We start from the raw sequence: 16,061 nt of genomic DNA on the forward strand, positions 1-16,061 counted from the left end.
GTCAGTAAGGGACCCTCGACAAACACTTGACTTTTCACTTGGGGAAAGTCACTGAGGGACATAGACAAACACATGACACTTCACTTGAGAGGAGTCACTGAGGGAACCAAGACAAACACATGTGGCTTCACTTTCTGAGAGTCACTGAGGGACCCTAGGAAAACACATGACGCTTCACTTGAGAGAGGTCCCGGAGGGACCCGCAACAAACACATAACGCTTCACTTGAGAGAGGTCCCTGAAGCATCCTTGACAAACACATGACGCTTCACTTGAGCTACTGAGGGACACTAGACAAACACATGACTCTTCACTTGGGAGGAGTCACTGAGGGACCCTAGACAAATACATGATGCTACCCTTGACGCTTCACTTGAGAGAAGTCACTGAAGGACCCTAGAACAAACACATGATGCTTCACTTGGGAGGAGTCACTGAGGGGCCCTAGATAAACATTTGATGCTTCATTTGAGAGGAGACACTGAGGGACCCTAGACAAACACAAAGCTTCACTTGAGAAGAGTCACTAAGGGACCCTCGACAAACACATGAAGCTTCCCTTAGACAAGCATGTGACGCTTCACTTGAGAGTGGTCAATGAGGGACCCTCAACAAACACATGACACTTCTCTTGAGTGGAGGTACTGAGGGACCCTAGGCAAACACATTACGCTTCACTTGAGAAGAGTCACTGAGGGACCCTAGACAAACACATGACTCTTCACTTTAAAGGAGTCACTGAGAGACCTTCCAGACATGACACTTCACTTGGGAGGAGTCACTGAGAGACCCTAGGCAAACACATGATGCTTCACTTGTGAGGAATCACTGAGGGACATTCAACAAACATATGACGCATGACGCTTCACTTGTGAGTCACTGAGCGACCGTCGACAAACACATGACACTTCACTACAGAGAAGTCACTAAGGGACCCTCAACATGTGAGGAGTCACTCAGGAACCTTAGACAAACACATGATGTTTCACTTGAGAGGAGTCGCTGAGGGACACTCGACAAACACATGATGCTTCACTTGAGAGGAGTCACTGAGGAATCTTAGACAAACACATGATGCTTCACTTGAGAAGACTCTCTGAGGGACCGTTGACAAACACATGACACTTAGCTTTAGAGAAGTCACTGATGGACCCTAGACAAACACATGACACTTCACCTAAGAGGAGTCACTGAGGGATTATCGACAAACACATGATGCTTCACTTGAAAGGAGTCACTGAGGAACCTTAGACAAACACATGATGCTTCACTTGAGAGGATTCTCTGAGGGACCGTTGACAAACACATGACACTTCACTTGAGAACAGTCAATGAGGGACCCTAGACAAACACATGACACTTCACTTGAGAGGAATCACTGAGGGACCCTCTACACATGACAATTCACTTAGGGGGAGTCACTGAGGGACCCTCAACAAACACATGATGCTTCACAGGAGAGTAGTCACTGAGGGAACCTAGGCAAACACATCACGCTTCATGCGAGTCACTGAGGGACACTGGACAAACATATAACACTTCACTTCAGAGAACTAACTGAGGGACCTTTGACAAGCATATGACGCTTCACATCTGAGGAGTCACTAAGGAACCTTAAACAAACATGACGCTTCACTTGAGAGGAGTCACTGAGGGACCCTAGACAAACACATGGCGCTTCACTTGAGAGAAGTCACTGAGGAACGCTAGACAAACACATGATGCTTCACTTGAGAGGAGTCAGTGAGGGACCCTCGACAAACACAAGACGCTTCACTTGAGAGGAGTCACTGAGAGACCAGCAACAAACATGTGACATTTCACTTGAGAGGAGTCACTGAGGGACCCTCGACAAACACATGATGATCCACTTGTGAGGAGCCACTGAGGTACCCTCGGCAAACACAGGTCGCTTCACTTGAGAGGGGTCACTGGGGACCCTCAGCAAACACATGACACTTCACTTGAGAGGAGTCACTGAAGGACCGAAGGCTAGGACATCATACTTCATGTGAGTCACGGAGGGACCCTCAACGAACACAACACTTCACTTCAGAGAAGTCACTGAGGGACCCTCAACAAGCCCATGACGCTTCACATGTGAGGAGTCACTGAGGCACCTTAGAAAAACATGATGCTTCACTTGAGAGGAGTTTCTAGGAGACCCTATACAGACACATGACGCTTCACTTGAGAGGAGTCACTGAGGGACCCTAGACAAACACATAATACTTCACTTGAGGGGCGTCACTAAGGAACCCTAGACAAACACATGATGCTTCACCTGTGAGGGGTCACTGATGGACACTCGACAAACACCTGACACTTCACTTGAGAGGAGTCACTGAGGGACCCTCGACAAACACAGGATGGTTCACTTGAGAGGAGTCACTGAGGGACACCCTGACAAATACATGACGCTTCACTGGAGAGGCGTCACCGAGAGACCCTCAACAAACACATGACTATTCACTTGAGAGGAGGTAGGGGGGGACCCTAGGCCAAACACATGACGCTTCACTTGTGAGAAGTCACTGAGGAAATCTAAACAAACACTTGAAGCTTCACTTAAAAGGAATCACCAAGGGACCCTCAGTACATGACGCTTCACTTAGGAGGTGTCAAATAGGGACCCTAGACAAACACATGACTCTTCATAGGAGTCACTGAGGGACCCTCTACAAATACATGAAGTTTCACTTGTAAGGAGTCACTGAGGGATCCTCAAAAAACACATGATGCTTCACTTGGGAGGTGTCACTGAGGGACCCTAGAGAAAAATATGACACTTCACTTGGGAGGAGTCACTGAGGGACTTTAGACAAACACATGGTGCTTCACTTCAGAGGAGTCACTGAGTGACCCTAGACAAACACATGACTCTTCATGTGAGTCACTGAGGACCCTCAACGAACATATGATGCTTCACTTGTGAGGAGTCACCAAGAGACCCCAGACAAACACATGATGCTTCACTTGAAACATGTCACTGAGGGACAGTAGACAAACACACAATGCTTCACTTGTGAGGAGTCACTGACGAGCCCTCAACTAACCCATGACGCTTCACTTCAGAGGAGTCACTGAAGGACCCTAAACAAACACATGACTCTTCAAGTCACTGAGGGACCCTCGACAAATACATGAGGTTTCAATTGTGAGGAGTCACTGAGGGACCCTCAACAAACACATGACGCTTCACTTGAGAGGATTCACTGAGGGACCCCCGACAAACACATGGCGCTTCACTGGAGAAGAGTCACTGAGAGACTCTCAACAAACACATGACGCTTCACTTGAGAGGAGATATGGAGGGACCCTAGGCAAACACATGACGCTTCATTTGGGAGAAGTCACTGAGGAAATCTCAGCAAACATGATGCTTCACTTAAAAGGAGTCACTGAGGGACACTCAATACATGACGCTTCACTTAGAAGGAGTCACTGAGGGACCCTAGACAAACACATGACTCTTCATGTGAGTCACTGAGGGACCCTCGACAAATACATGTAGCTTCACTTGTGAGGAGTCACTGAGGGAACCTCAACAAACACATGACGCTTCACTTGGGAGGTGTCACTGAGGGACCCTAGAGAAAAATATGAAGCTTCACTTGGGAGGAGTCACTGATAAACTCTAGACAAACACATGCCGCTTCACTTCAGAGGAGTCACTGAGGGACTCTAGACAAACGGATATTGCTTCACTTGGGAGGAGTCACTGAGGGACCCTAGACAAACACATGACGCTTCACTTGGGAGGAGTCACTGAGGGACCCTAGACAAACACATGATGCTAATCTTGTGAGGAGTCACTGAGGGAACCTAGACATACACATGATGCTTCCCTTGAGAGGAATCACAGAGGGACCCTAGACAAACACATGATGCTTAAATTGAGAGAAGTCACTGAGGGACCCTAGACAAGCCCATGGTGCGTCACTTGAGAGGAGTCACTGAGGGACACTAGGCAAAGACATGACACATCACTTGTGAGTATTTACTGAGGGTTCCTAAACAAGCACATGACGCCTCACATGAGAGGATTTACTGATGGAACCTAGGCAAAAACATCACGCTTCATGCGAGTCACTGAGAGAGAAGTCACTGAGGGACCCTAGACAAACATGATTCTTCATGTGAGTCACTGGGGGACCCTCAACAAATACATGAAGCTTCACTTGTAAGGAGTCACTGAGGAACCCTCAACAAACACAACGCTTCACTCTGGAGGTCTCACTGTGGGACCCCAGAGAAAAATATGACGCTTCACTTGGGAGGAGTCACTGAGGGATTCTAGATAAACACATGATGCTTCACTTGAGAGGAGTCACTGAGGGACTCTAGACAAGCACATGACTCTTCACTTCAGAGGAGTCACTGAGAGACACTAGACAAACACATGACGCTTCACTTGGGAAGAGTCACTGAGGGACCCTAGACAAGCACATGACACTTCCCTTGAGAAGAATCACTGAGGGACCCTAGACAAACACATGATGCTTCAATTGAGCAAAGTCACTGAGGGACCCTAGACAAGCACATGGTGCTTCACTTGAGAGGAGTCAATGAGGGTTCCTCAACGAACACATGACGCTTCACATGAGAGGAGTTACTGATGGAACCTAGGCAAACACATCACACTTCACTTGAGAGGAGTCACCAAGGGACCCTCATGAGGGACCCTAGACAAACATATGACATTTCACTTGAGAGGAGTCACTGAGGGACCCGAGACAAAGACATGACACTTCTCTTTAGAGTTGTCACTGAGGGACCCTAGACAAACACATGTCACTTCACCTGAGAGGAGTCATTGAGGGCCCTTCAACAAACACATGATGCTCCATTTGAGAAGAGTCACTGAGGGACCCTAGACAAATACATGACGCTTCACTGGAGAGCAGTCATTGAGAGACCATCAACAAACACATGATGCTTCACTTGGGAGGATGTATGGTTGTACACTTCTCTTTAGAGTTGTCACTGAGGGACCCTAGACAAACACATGACGCTTCACTTGTGAGAAGTCACTGAGGGAATCTAAAAAAACACATGATGCTTCACTTATGAGGAGTCACTGAGGGACCCTATACAAAACGCATGATGCTTCACTTGAGAGGTGTCACTGAGGGATTCTAGATAAACACACAATGCTTCACTGGTAAGGAGCCAATGAGGGACCCTCAACAAACACATGATGCTTCAATTGAGAGGTGTCACTGAGGGACCCTAGATAAACACACAATGCTTCACTGGTAAGGAGCCAGTGAGGGGCCCTCAACAAACGCATGATGCTTAACTTGAGAGGCGCACTGAGGGACCCTCGATGAACACATGACGCTTCACTTGAGAGGTGTCACTGAGGGACCCTAGACAACCACATGATGCTTCACTTGAGAGGAGCCACTGCGGGAACCTAGACAAACACATGAGGTTCCACTTTGTTAGAGTCACTGAGGGACCCTAGACAAACACATGACACTTCACTTGAGTCACAGAGGCACCCACGACAAACACATGATGCTTCACTTGAGAGGAGTCAGTGAGCGGCCCTAGACAAACCCATGACGCTTCACTTGTGAGGAGTCACTGAGGGACACTTGACAAACACATGATGCTTCACTTGTGAGGAGTCACTGAGGTACGCTAGAACAATCAATCAATCAAACCTTTATAAAGCCTGGTAAATCACCCGTGAGGACTTTGAGGCAATGGAGCTGCATGCTGCTGCGTGGAGGAAGGATAATTCGGACATCCAGGTCTTTTGTTCTCTTCTGAGTCCCTGGAGTGACGATAGAGTCCTGAGGAGCAGGGGAGGTTGTTCCAGGCCTTGGCTGCCAGGTGCAAGAAAGAGCATCCGCCGCTGTTAGCTCGATGGATCCGTGAGGTTTCTGCAAGGGAGAGGGAAGCTGATCGTAGGTGTCTGGTCAATTGGTGGAAGATCAGGCGTTTGTTGATGTATGCTGGTTCTTCATTGTGCGGGCCTTGCAGGCGTGGGTTAGCATCTTGAACTGGCATCTCTACTGGGTTGTAGAGGGTCAGGCTGACGGACAATCCTTTGTGGACTCCCCATCTTCTTGGGCTCTGAGGTGATCGGTGGGAGAATGATCCTTTGGGTTCTGCCGGTGAGGTATGAGGTGATCCATTTTAATGTGTTTCCTTGAATCCCGATATGGTGGAGGTTGTTGATCAGGATGTGGTGGGAGCGGACAGGTCCAGGAGGATGAGGGCTGCTGTTTCCTCGTGGTCCAGGAGGACTCTGATGTCATCTTGGCTGCAATCATGGCTGTCTTGGTGTTGTGATTAGCTCAAAATCCAGATTGGAAAGGGTCCAGGAGGTTGTGGTCTTCTGGGTGTTGGGTGAGTTGCTGGTTGATCGCTTTCTCAAGGAGTTTTGCTGGATAGGGGAGCAGAGGGATGGGCTGGTAGTTCTTCAGTTTGGCTGGGTTGGCGATGGATTTTTCACGAGGGGCTTCACTTCAGTATGCTTCCAGACCTCCGGGAAAGAGGCCACTGTGATGGAGGTATTCAGGACCTTCGTGAGCTCGTCTCCGGTTGTCTTGCTTCCAAGGTTGAAGATGTGGTGGGGGCAAGAGTCTGTGGGTGCTCCTGATTGTATGGAGTGCATGATGGAGACAGTGTCTTGTGTGGTGAGGAGTTCCCAGTAGGGGACAAGGTGTTCGGGGTTTGTGTTTGTGCAGAACAACACCTAATGCATCCCTAAAAAGAGGCACTGGGACCCTAGATAAACAGAAGATGTCACTTGAAAGGAGTCACTGAGGCACTATAGTACGGTCCCAATTGTGCCCATGACCTCCAACATGGGTGCCATTAATGTCCCAGGTGAAACAGCCAGTGCTGTTCCAGATGCGCAGATGGAAGTGACGTCATCATCGTCTTGCAACATAAGTGAAGGACTATTCCAGTCTTATGTCGTTGATGGATGGAGGGCAGAGAGCACGACCCAAGTGCAGGCGGACTGCGGGATAACGAAGACGGCAAAGAATGACAGCCATAAGGGAAAGACCAATGCTGAGAGGACCCACGATCTGGACAGGGAGATCAAGGGGCTTCTTGATGTCAGGACAGAGAGAGAGGAGAACTGTTCTGAGAGCACTGTTTTCAAGGACCCCAACAACAGATGGATGCTGAGGCTCCTGAAACCACTACTTAGGAGGCCTGTGGTCTCAGGCAAGTCTTACTGCCGCATGAGGGCTTGTTAAAGAATTTGTGGGCTGGTGTGGAGGGGCAGACAAGATACATTTGGGAAGAAAAGAGAGTGCCACAAAAGTAAAATACATTCACAGGTGCACACGGTGAAGGGCACTGCACTTTGAGCACACTCTGTCTGTTTACCCTTTCTGCCTCCAATTGACTCCCTATACTATGTACTTTCTGTTTGAGGGTTTTCACACACCTGAGCGCAAAAGATGGCAGACACTAGATAAGCCGAAGCTGAGAGGAGAGCCAAGAATCCCTAACCTGGAGAGAGGAGAAGTAGAATACTATCCTTGTGCAACTGGCCTCACCATATTTACACAATATACAGACAATTAAGCATACAACACGAGCTACGCTTAAGTGTATCCTTCTGACTAATGGGGTCCTAGACCACAGGCACCGTCACCAAACGCATGATGCTTAACTTGTGAGAAGTCAAATTCCTGATTATCTCCTTTAAGGAGTCGCTGAGAGGCTGTAGAACAACATCTAAAGAGTTCCTAAAGTGAGGTGCTTGGCAAACAGAAGTTACACCCATTGAAACAAGTCACTGAGGCAAACAGTCTAACCTCTACATAGCTCTCTCAAAGGCCATCAGGGTCAGGTCAATTTAATGAGATTTCAATGTATTTTGCTGCTAGGTAGAGGATTTAGAGGAAAATGCTGGTCTTTTGGCAAGAACATCACCTTTAGGTCATGTCCTCATAGAATTGCATCAGTGTACCTCCTGCTGTGCTTGAGTGTGAACCTAGCTGTCTGCTCAGCCCATTATATTATTACTTTGGTAAAAGATCATGCGGGGATGTGGTTCCTTTCACAGCACATACCTCTCAAGCATACATGCAGGATGTTGCGAAACGTTCAAGAAGGAGGGTTTTAAGGAAGAAAGAGATATAACTATATTTGAGGAATATCATACTTTCTTTCAAAACATGTGGAGAAGTCACTCTCTTAAATACAAAGGGGTGTCATACACACCTGAGTACAGCTACTAGGCTCCTCCAAACACAACACAAACCCTATCTGATGGAGCTGAGATTCACATTTAGCACAAGCAGCCCACCTGAGAGGAGGAACAGAAACCAAGCCAACCACAAGACAACCCCTACCTGAGGAGCTCAGATTGAGATGTAGCACAAGCAGCCCACTGTGGAGGAAGAACAAAAGCCAAACAAAGACAAGATAAACTCAGTCTGATGGAACTCTGATTCACACATAGCACACGCAACGCACCTGAGAGGAGGAACAGAAACCAAGCCAACCACAAGACAACCCCTACCTGAGGAGCTCAGATTGAGATGTAGCACAAGCAGCCCACTGTGGAGGAAGAACAAAAGCCAAACAAAGACAAGATAAACTCTGTCTGATGGAACTCTGATTCACACGTAGCACAAGCAACGCACCTGAGAGGAGGAACAGAAACCAAGCCAACCACAAGACAAACCCTACCTGACAGAGTTGAGATTCAGGGTAACACAAGTAACCCATCTGAGAGGAGGTCCTGAACCCGAAGCAACCCCAAGACAATGAGGCTACTTTCATTGTCCAGGCTTGTATGAGAAGAAGTGTCTATAGAATTATGCCTTAGTGATGCCTTCTTAAACCAACAGATATGTGTAAAAGAACTATAATAGTTACAGCTCCCCTCACGGTAGATGACTTCACCCTAAACCCCGGCCATTCACTATAAGCATACTGCAAGAGAGCTATCTCCAGATCCAAACAACCACAGGAACGATCCTGGGAAAATTTAATAAAATACTCTGTGCCACCCCTACAACTTGAACCATATCTGGCAGAGGTACCTTAAGACCCCAAAATTCCACAAAACACCCATGTGGAGATGGAAAAGCTTTGAGTGCCAATCATACTCCAGCGGCATGGCTCGAGAGAGGCACTTGGAAACCCAATAAACAAGATCACTCATGGGAAGCTGACCACTCCCTGAAGTATGATAAACCACAAGAGTCACAGAGAGGAGGAGGCACTTGTCATCTCAAACAACCACAAGAGCATCCGAGGGAAAATGAAGAAACCATGTGCCCTCCGCAAACTCCTGAGCCTTACCTAGGGAGGGGCACCTATACATCAAAATAACCACAAGAACATAATTTGAAGATGACAACACCCAGAGCCGTGGCCTACCACCAGAGGCAGAATGAAGAAGAGTCACCTGGAGAACCCAACAAGCACAAGACCATTCGGGGAGAGACGAAGAACACATAACAAAATGAAGCATCTCTTTGGGTGGGAGAGGGAGGGATTGACTCTTTGACCTCCCAACTATCACTAGATGAAACTCATGGTGGGGAGGTTATGGAAATCCCAAGCAACACCAAGATGTACACTTCCAGATAGGCACTAGGAAGAACTTTTAAATTGTCCCACTTGACTATACAAGGTCCCAGGCCTAATTTCTTGAAGATTGAAATGAACGAAGGATGAACCAAGTGGAGGGATCGCCTTGTTCTAACAGCACAAGTTGAAGGCTCTTACTGGCTCTGGAGACAAATGACCAACCCAGACACACAACGCCTGATTCCTCGAAGTACTTAGGGCCTGACTTATGAAAAGTTAGTACCTTCTTTGCATCATTTTTGATGCAAAAGCTGCTTTTGCATAAAAAACTTACACAAAGGCGACGCTAACTTTTCATAAGTCAGGCCCTAAGTACTTCGAGGAATCAGGCGTTGTGTGTCTGGGTTGGTCATCTGTCTCCAGAGCCAGTAAGAGCCTTCAACTTGTGCTGTTAGAACAAGGCGATCCCTCCACTTGAATCCCTGAGAATTTATGAGAACTGTCTTGGGTTCTACAGAGCCATTGGCCACAAGAAAGGCAAACACCAACCACTAGAGGAGCTCTTGGAAGAGGTCCTTGGACCTCTACAAACTAGCTCTCTAGGTAGAGAACCCTACAACCACAAGATGCGCCCCAGTGGTCTCTTATGCAGTGTTCATGCCACAACAAAGGCATTGAAGCCATCTCCTGCAGTGATCATTCATGCAGTTTTCAAGACAGTTCCTTCTATACTAACTGTCCACTGTGATTACTTACACTGTGCTCTTGTCTAATAATCAGTGATGACTTTTGTGATCACCTTGTTTGTAGTCTTCATGCCACACCCCTGAGTTAAAGACCCTCCTCTGCAGTAGTGTTTACAGCAGTGTTCATGCTAAGTGTCACGAGTGTTAAGGCCCTCTTCTGCAGGAATCTTTTATGTGATGTTCCTGACAAACCCCTAAGTTTGAGTGCATTCTCCACTGTGACTTCTGTGTTCATGCCATGCTCTGTAGTGTAAGTTCCAGGCTGGCACAGATACAAACCTGCCAACTTGTGAAAATTATTCATCACGTGAGGAGAGCTAAGCCCTTAAAGAGGACAGGGCTACGTGCGGAGCACAGCCCGAGGCACTTTTAAATGCACCTCCAGCAATGCTCCTCCCAACCCCCCCTCCCCCCCAACCCCAGTCAACACTAAAAACAAAGCCTTGGAGGCTACCACCGATGTTGTTGGGAGGTTTCACAACCTGCAGTGGACATTGGTTGAGCAGAACGGGCAAACAATTAGCTGAGAACCTGCTCTCTGCAGCCATTTCCAGCTAACTGTGTGATATTGGTTCTTCACCGGGTGACCGCGTGATAGGAGCTCATATCCTGTGACACACGGCGGAGCCATGTGATTTGGATGGTCTGCAGATGCTTCATTCCACCTTCTACTGAAAGACTCCTTGTCATACTATAGTGCTGCTGTGTGTGAGTGAATAGTTTTTCAACAATCCTTTGCAGCTAACTGTCCCCCAAATTGATAATTCCGGAAGACTGAATTTAACCTCGTGTAGTATTATATACCCAACAGCATAACCAAATTAGTGCTTCAGAAATAATCACTGGAGAAAATATATTCCCTATAGATTTAATTAAACTGCAATTTGCATTGCTCACCCGAGAGCACAACCAAGACAGCATTGACTGTTGATTTGTATGGACCATTTTACTCTGCTGGATAATTAATGTGAATAATTGAACAGTGGCTGTTATTGCTTGAACATCTGATTAACACAGATTCATACTATTTTAAGCATTTGAATTAAACAAACGTCCTCTAAACCCCAAAGGAACTTTCCTCCTGTGATGAACTGTGACTACCCCAGCAGCATTTTTAATGGTTGCAAGTAGGTTAATGTGAAGACAACTGCTATGTAAAGTTTATTGTCCTGATGATGGTCTTAAGCATGATAGGCAAAAAAGAGGCCGAAACGTTGACATTTTATGCTGACTCTACTTGAAACAGCGCTGAACCCATGAACTGAGCATTCACCATTACCATGCACCTCCATTGAATATAGCATTTTTTCGTTATATTTTGATTACAAAGGACTGCTGGTGCGGGCTTTGCCACTCCCCATTCATTACTCTTCAACGACTTGTACATGCAAGGGTATTTTTCTTTCATAAACTAAAGGCCTCATTCAGATTTTGGCAGACAAGTTACTCCATCGAAAGGGTGATGGATATCCTGTCTGCCAAAATATTAATCCCATACAAAATAATGGAACTTATATTTCAGCGGACGGGATATCCGTCACTGTTGTGATGGGGTAACCGGTCCGCCGATATGTAAATCAGGCCCTGTGTTTTTTTAATTGTATCTGAGCGTCTCACCTTGGCTTTCTCAATTCCTAATTTATGTAACTCAGATATTTGTTAGATTTTGCTGCGACCTATTCAATTGCATCACCCCAGTTGCAAAAAAACATTCAAAAGATCTATTCATCGGCGAGTGGGCATTAGATCGCATTCCCATTGAAGAAGCACAGACTCGCCATCATGAATGAATGTGTCAGTCAGGGCTTAGGACAGGACTGTCCACAAATTCTGGTGTCATGATTAACCCAACAAGGGTATGGGATAAGGCGTATGTCAATATTTTCAGTTAACTTTTAACTCACGTGTTAATCAAGTTAGAATTTGTTGACGTAAGTACTAACATTGGCACACACCTTGCAGTTCCTGCTCGGACCTGGCTTGCTGATGAAAAAACAGTTCACTTACAAAGATCATTTTTCCATCCCCTTTGCCTAAAATCCCAGACAACAAGGGCATTCCTTTTCCATGACGGTGCCAGGAGAATGGGAGAGGGCAGAAGGCATTATATAGTTAAGTACTTTCATATATAACAGTTGTGACCCACAATAATACCAAACCCATAACACGCAGCAGTCAGCAACAAATTGTAACTTACACCCATTATACTGAACATCAGACACATCTGCTATGAGGGTTGTCTGTCACCAGCAATGTACAGCCAAAAAAAACCACAAAGGTCACCAAATCAACAGGCGTGGAATAACTGTAGAGGTATGTCACACATTGCTGGAAAATTGTGTTGACTTTAATATAGTTCATTCAGTGCAGATGCCAATTAACCACACAATCTGACTGCTTCTTTAGATGTCACATAGACACACAGATATGAGGTGGTGATAAAAATGTCCACCCCAACACATCTCTCCACTCCTCTGTCCCTCCAATCATGCCAGCTCAGGGTCACAGCTATCCACAAAATCATAGACTCAGTGCAGTAACAGCTAAGCGGACGGGTTACTCCATCACAACGGTGACTGATATCCCATCCACCCAAATATAAATCCCATAGGATATGATGGGATTTCGTTTTCGGCGGACAGTGTATTCTTTGCTGTTGTGACAGAGTAACCGGTCCGCCAATACCTAAATGAGGCCCTATATCATATGAAATACCGTAAAGGGATCTGCAGAGCTGCTCAAAGCTAGCAACATACTGAAGTTATAAAACCACGCATCTGTGTGTTACACTGCTTCATCCGCGCCCCGCTACGCGCTGCGTCCCATCACACGATAACCACACCTCGGTGGTCATCACACACCACACGGAAACACTTCCCACACGGGATGAAACGGAAACAACATCCTTCCAACTACACACCCTACATGGTGTGGCGTGCTACTTGTGTGAGTCAAGCGCTAGAGGCAGTGAGCGCTATAAAATGTTGCAATACAATACAATGCAATACAATACAATACAATTTAGTCGTCAGCGAGTGGCTCTGGGTGGGACGGGCATGCGCAGACGTGGGTCTCTTCTGTGGCCCTTCTGTGGCTGCGCCATAGGACTACTCAAGCTGCACCCCACTAGCCGGTAAGGCTGGAGACAGTCCTGGGGGCTGTGCCCCATACACAGGCTCTGTGCTTTGCCAGTTCGGACTGGACTTTCTGTTTGTGGTGGGTCTTAGAGTTCAGCCGGTGGCTGAGATTAATTTCATACAAAGGGTTTCTGCCCACATCACAAGTCGGACAGTTTTTCATGTCCACAGGAGGCAGGGTCGGACAGGGACCGAAAAAGGGCCCAGGTATCAGAACAAAAGTAGCCCCCATTAGTGAAGGGGACAGCTGAAAAACACCGGCCACACATTGACCTGCCCGGGTCAGACCAGCGCTTCTGGCCTAGGAAGGGCGTCCTATGGTCCAGTCCAGCCCTGGGGGGGGGGACCCCCTGTGAACTGAAAAGAATCGCATTACAGAAATGGACAGACTGTGCCGAACAGCCTGGGTGAGCCGGGGTCACTCAGGGGGTTCGGTAAGAGTCACTAAAAGTCCCTATAAGAAAAGGACTTCCGGGTCCAAGGCAGGCAGCGCCCCCTCTTTTATAACACCCCTTGCCCGCTTCAAACGCGCGCACGGCCCTTCACACACGGCCCCGCACGCACTCCATCAATATGTCGTAGTTACTGCGCATTAGATGCAGTTTGTGTACTGCACCTCTAAAAGAAACCTTATTGGGGATTTGGGGGTGACACCAGGCCATGAAGCAAGGAACAGGATCAGAAGAGGAAGGAGCCACATAGATGGCACAAGGCTGGCCTGTCGGGCTAGCCATGGCTAGCAGTCCTGGAAGTGACCACAGGAATGGGCTCAGGTCAGGACCCCTGCACCCGTGGACCCGCCCTCTTGCCCTCTGACCCGGCCAGTGAAAGAACACATGCCCGTTGTGGCTCCTGTGGTGACTCAGTGCTCACCTGCCCGGCCTCCCTCCTGCCAGCCTGGTGGGGGCATCATTCCACGGAGCGCTATCCATGCGTCCAGCGCCGCAGAGGTCTGCACCAAGGCCCCCTGGAAGCGGGTACTGATGTGGGCAACAGCAGGCATCTCTTATAGCCCCAGCGTCCAGCTGCACGCGCCAATGTACACAGATATGTGTTTAGAATAATGCGTGCTTTACATATAGCATTTCCTACAGCTCTTCTGCCATTTCTAAGCGCTTTAAATAACAGGTGATACCATTAGTCAATTCCATAGGTACTCAGGGTGTAATATGGAAGTGACCCACTGCCACAAATTCCATTTAAAGAGTGCTATAAAGTTATAGTGCAGTATACATAGTGCTTCAAAGTTATAGTGCAGTATAAAGACTGCTTCAAAGTTACGGTGCAGTATAAAGATTGCTTCAAAGTTACGGTGCAGTTTGAAGACTGCTTCGAAGTTATGGTGCAGTATAAAGAGTGCTTTATGGTGCAATATAAAGAGTGCTTCAAAGTTACGGTGCAGTTTGAAGACTGCTTCAAAGTTATGGTGCAGTATAAAGAGTGCTTCATGGTGCAGTATAAAGAGTGCTTCAAAGTTACGGTGCAGTTTGAAGACGGCGACAGGGGATGTACTCACAGCATGTCTCGGACCTCAGGCCGGGCAGGCCCAGTGCCAGGAGGACGGCGGCAAGCAGTGTCCCTCCCAATGCCATCTCTCTCACAGTCTCTGGCTACAGGGTGATGGGTGCCAGGCAGGGAGCACTCGTTCCCGGGCACAGTGCTGGGTACCAGGCAGGGAGGGATGGAGATGGAGACAGGTGCCAGGCATGCAGGGACGCGTGCCAGGGAGGAAGTGATGGATGCCCCCGCCGGACGGGCCCTTTTATAGCAGCCGAGCAGCCCGTGGGCCGGTGACGCAAGGGCAGGATTGCGTCAAACATTGTAATTCCCGTGTCATTGTGAAACCAGCCACAGGCTGGAAGCCTCGAGAAATAAAACAAGTTTGTTCTGAAGGTAGAGGCTACTCCCTGGCCCTGCTTTTCCTGGCAGCAGATGTGGCACAAACTTGGCGCGCGCACAAAGGAAAACAGGGAAAGAGAACAGGTACCTGGTGAGTAGCTGCGGTGATGATAAGAGGCCAATGTGCACCTGTACAACACCATGGGCCAGATGTAGGTAAATTGGGTTTTGCGACTCGCAATTTGCAAGTCGCAAAACCCTATGCATGACAGTGTCCCTGACACTGTTTGTGGCTCGCAAGGGGGTTGCAAATGCCCACGTCATGAAGGGCCAGATGTACGAAACGTTTTGCGACTCGCAAACGGCAAAATTTGCCGTTTGCGAGTCGCAAAACGCGTATCCCAATGCAGAAATGCATTTTGCGAGTCGTTACCGACTCGCAAAATGCATTTCAGACTCGCAAATAGGAAGGGGTGTTCCCTTCCTATTTGCGAGTCGCATTGGGATGCAATACCATTTGCGACCGCGTATGCGGTCGCAAATGGCATCGCAGTTACCATCCACGTCAAGTGGATGGTAACCCAATCGCAAATTGGAAGGGGTCCCCATGGGACCCCTTCCAGTTTGTGACTGGAGCCCAAAATATTTTTTCAGGGCAGGGAGTGGTCCAAGGGACCACTCCCTGCCCTGAAAAAAAACCGAAACTAAAGGTTTCGTTTTTTTTTTAAGTGCAGCTCGTTTTCCCTTAGGGAAAACAGGCTACACTTCAAAAAATAAAAACTGCTTTATTTAAAAGCAGGTCGCTAACATGGAGGCC

General features: G+C 47.7%; 1 protein-coding gene across 1 annotated transcript in view; it reads right to left on the reverse strand.

The window, feature by feature from the left end:
• The window catches only part of LOC138293701 (transcobalamin-1-like), a 70,148-nt gene extending 54,996 nt beyond the window's left edge, over window positions 1–15,152 (reverse strand). Inside the window, exon 1 of the mRNA XM_069233024.1 lies at window positions 14,922–15,152. Coding sequence (XP_069089125.1) covers window positions 14,922–14,997 — 76 coding nt within the window. The 5' untranslated portion in view covers window positions 14,998–15,152. The remainder of the gene's footprint in view (window positions 1–14,921) is intronic.
• Window positions 15,153–16,061: the final 909 nt, after the last annotated feature.

The sequence above is a fragment of the Pleurodeles waltl genome, chromosome 4_2, assembly GCF_031143425.1.
Source record: "Pleurodeles waltl isolate 20211129_DDA chromosome 4_2, aPleWal1.hap1.20221129, whole genome shotgun sequence".
Taxonomy (NCBI): Eukaryota; Metazoa; Chordata; class Amphibia; order Caudata; family Salamandridae; genus Pleurodeles; species Pleurodeles waltl.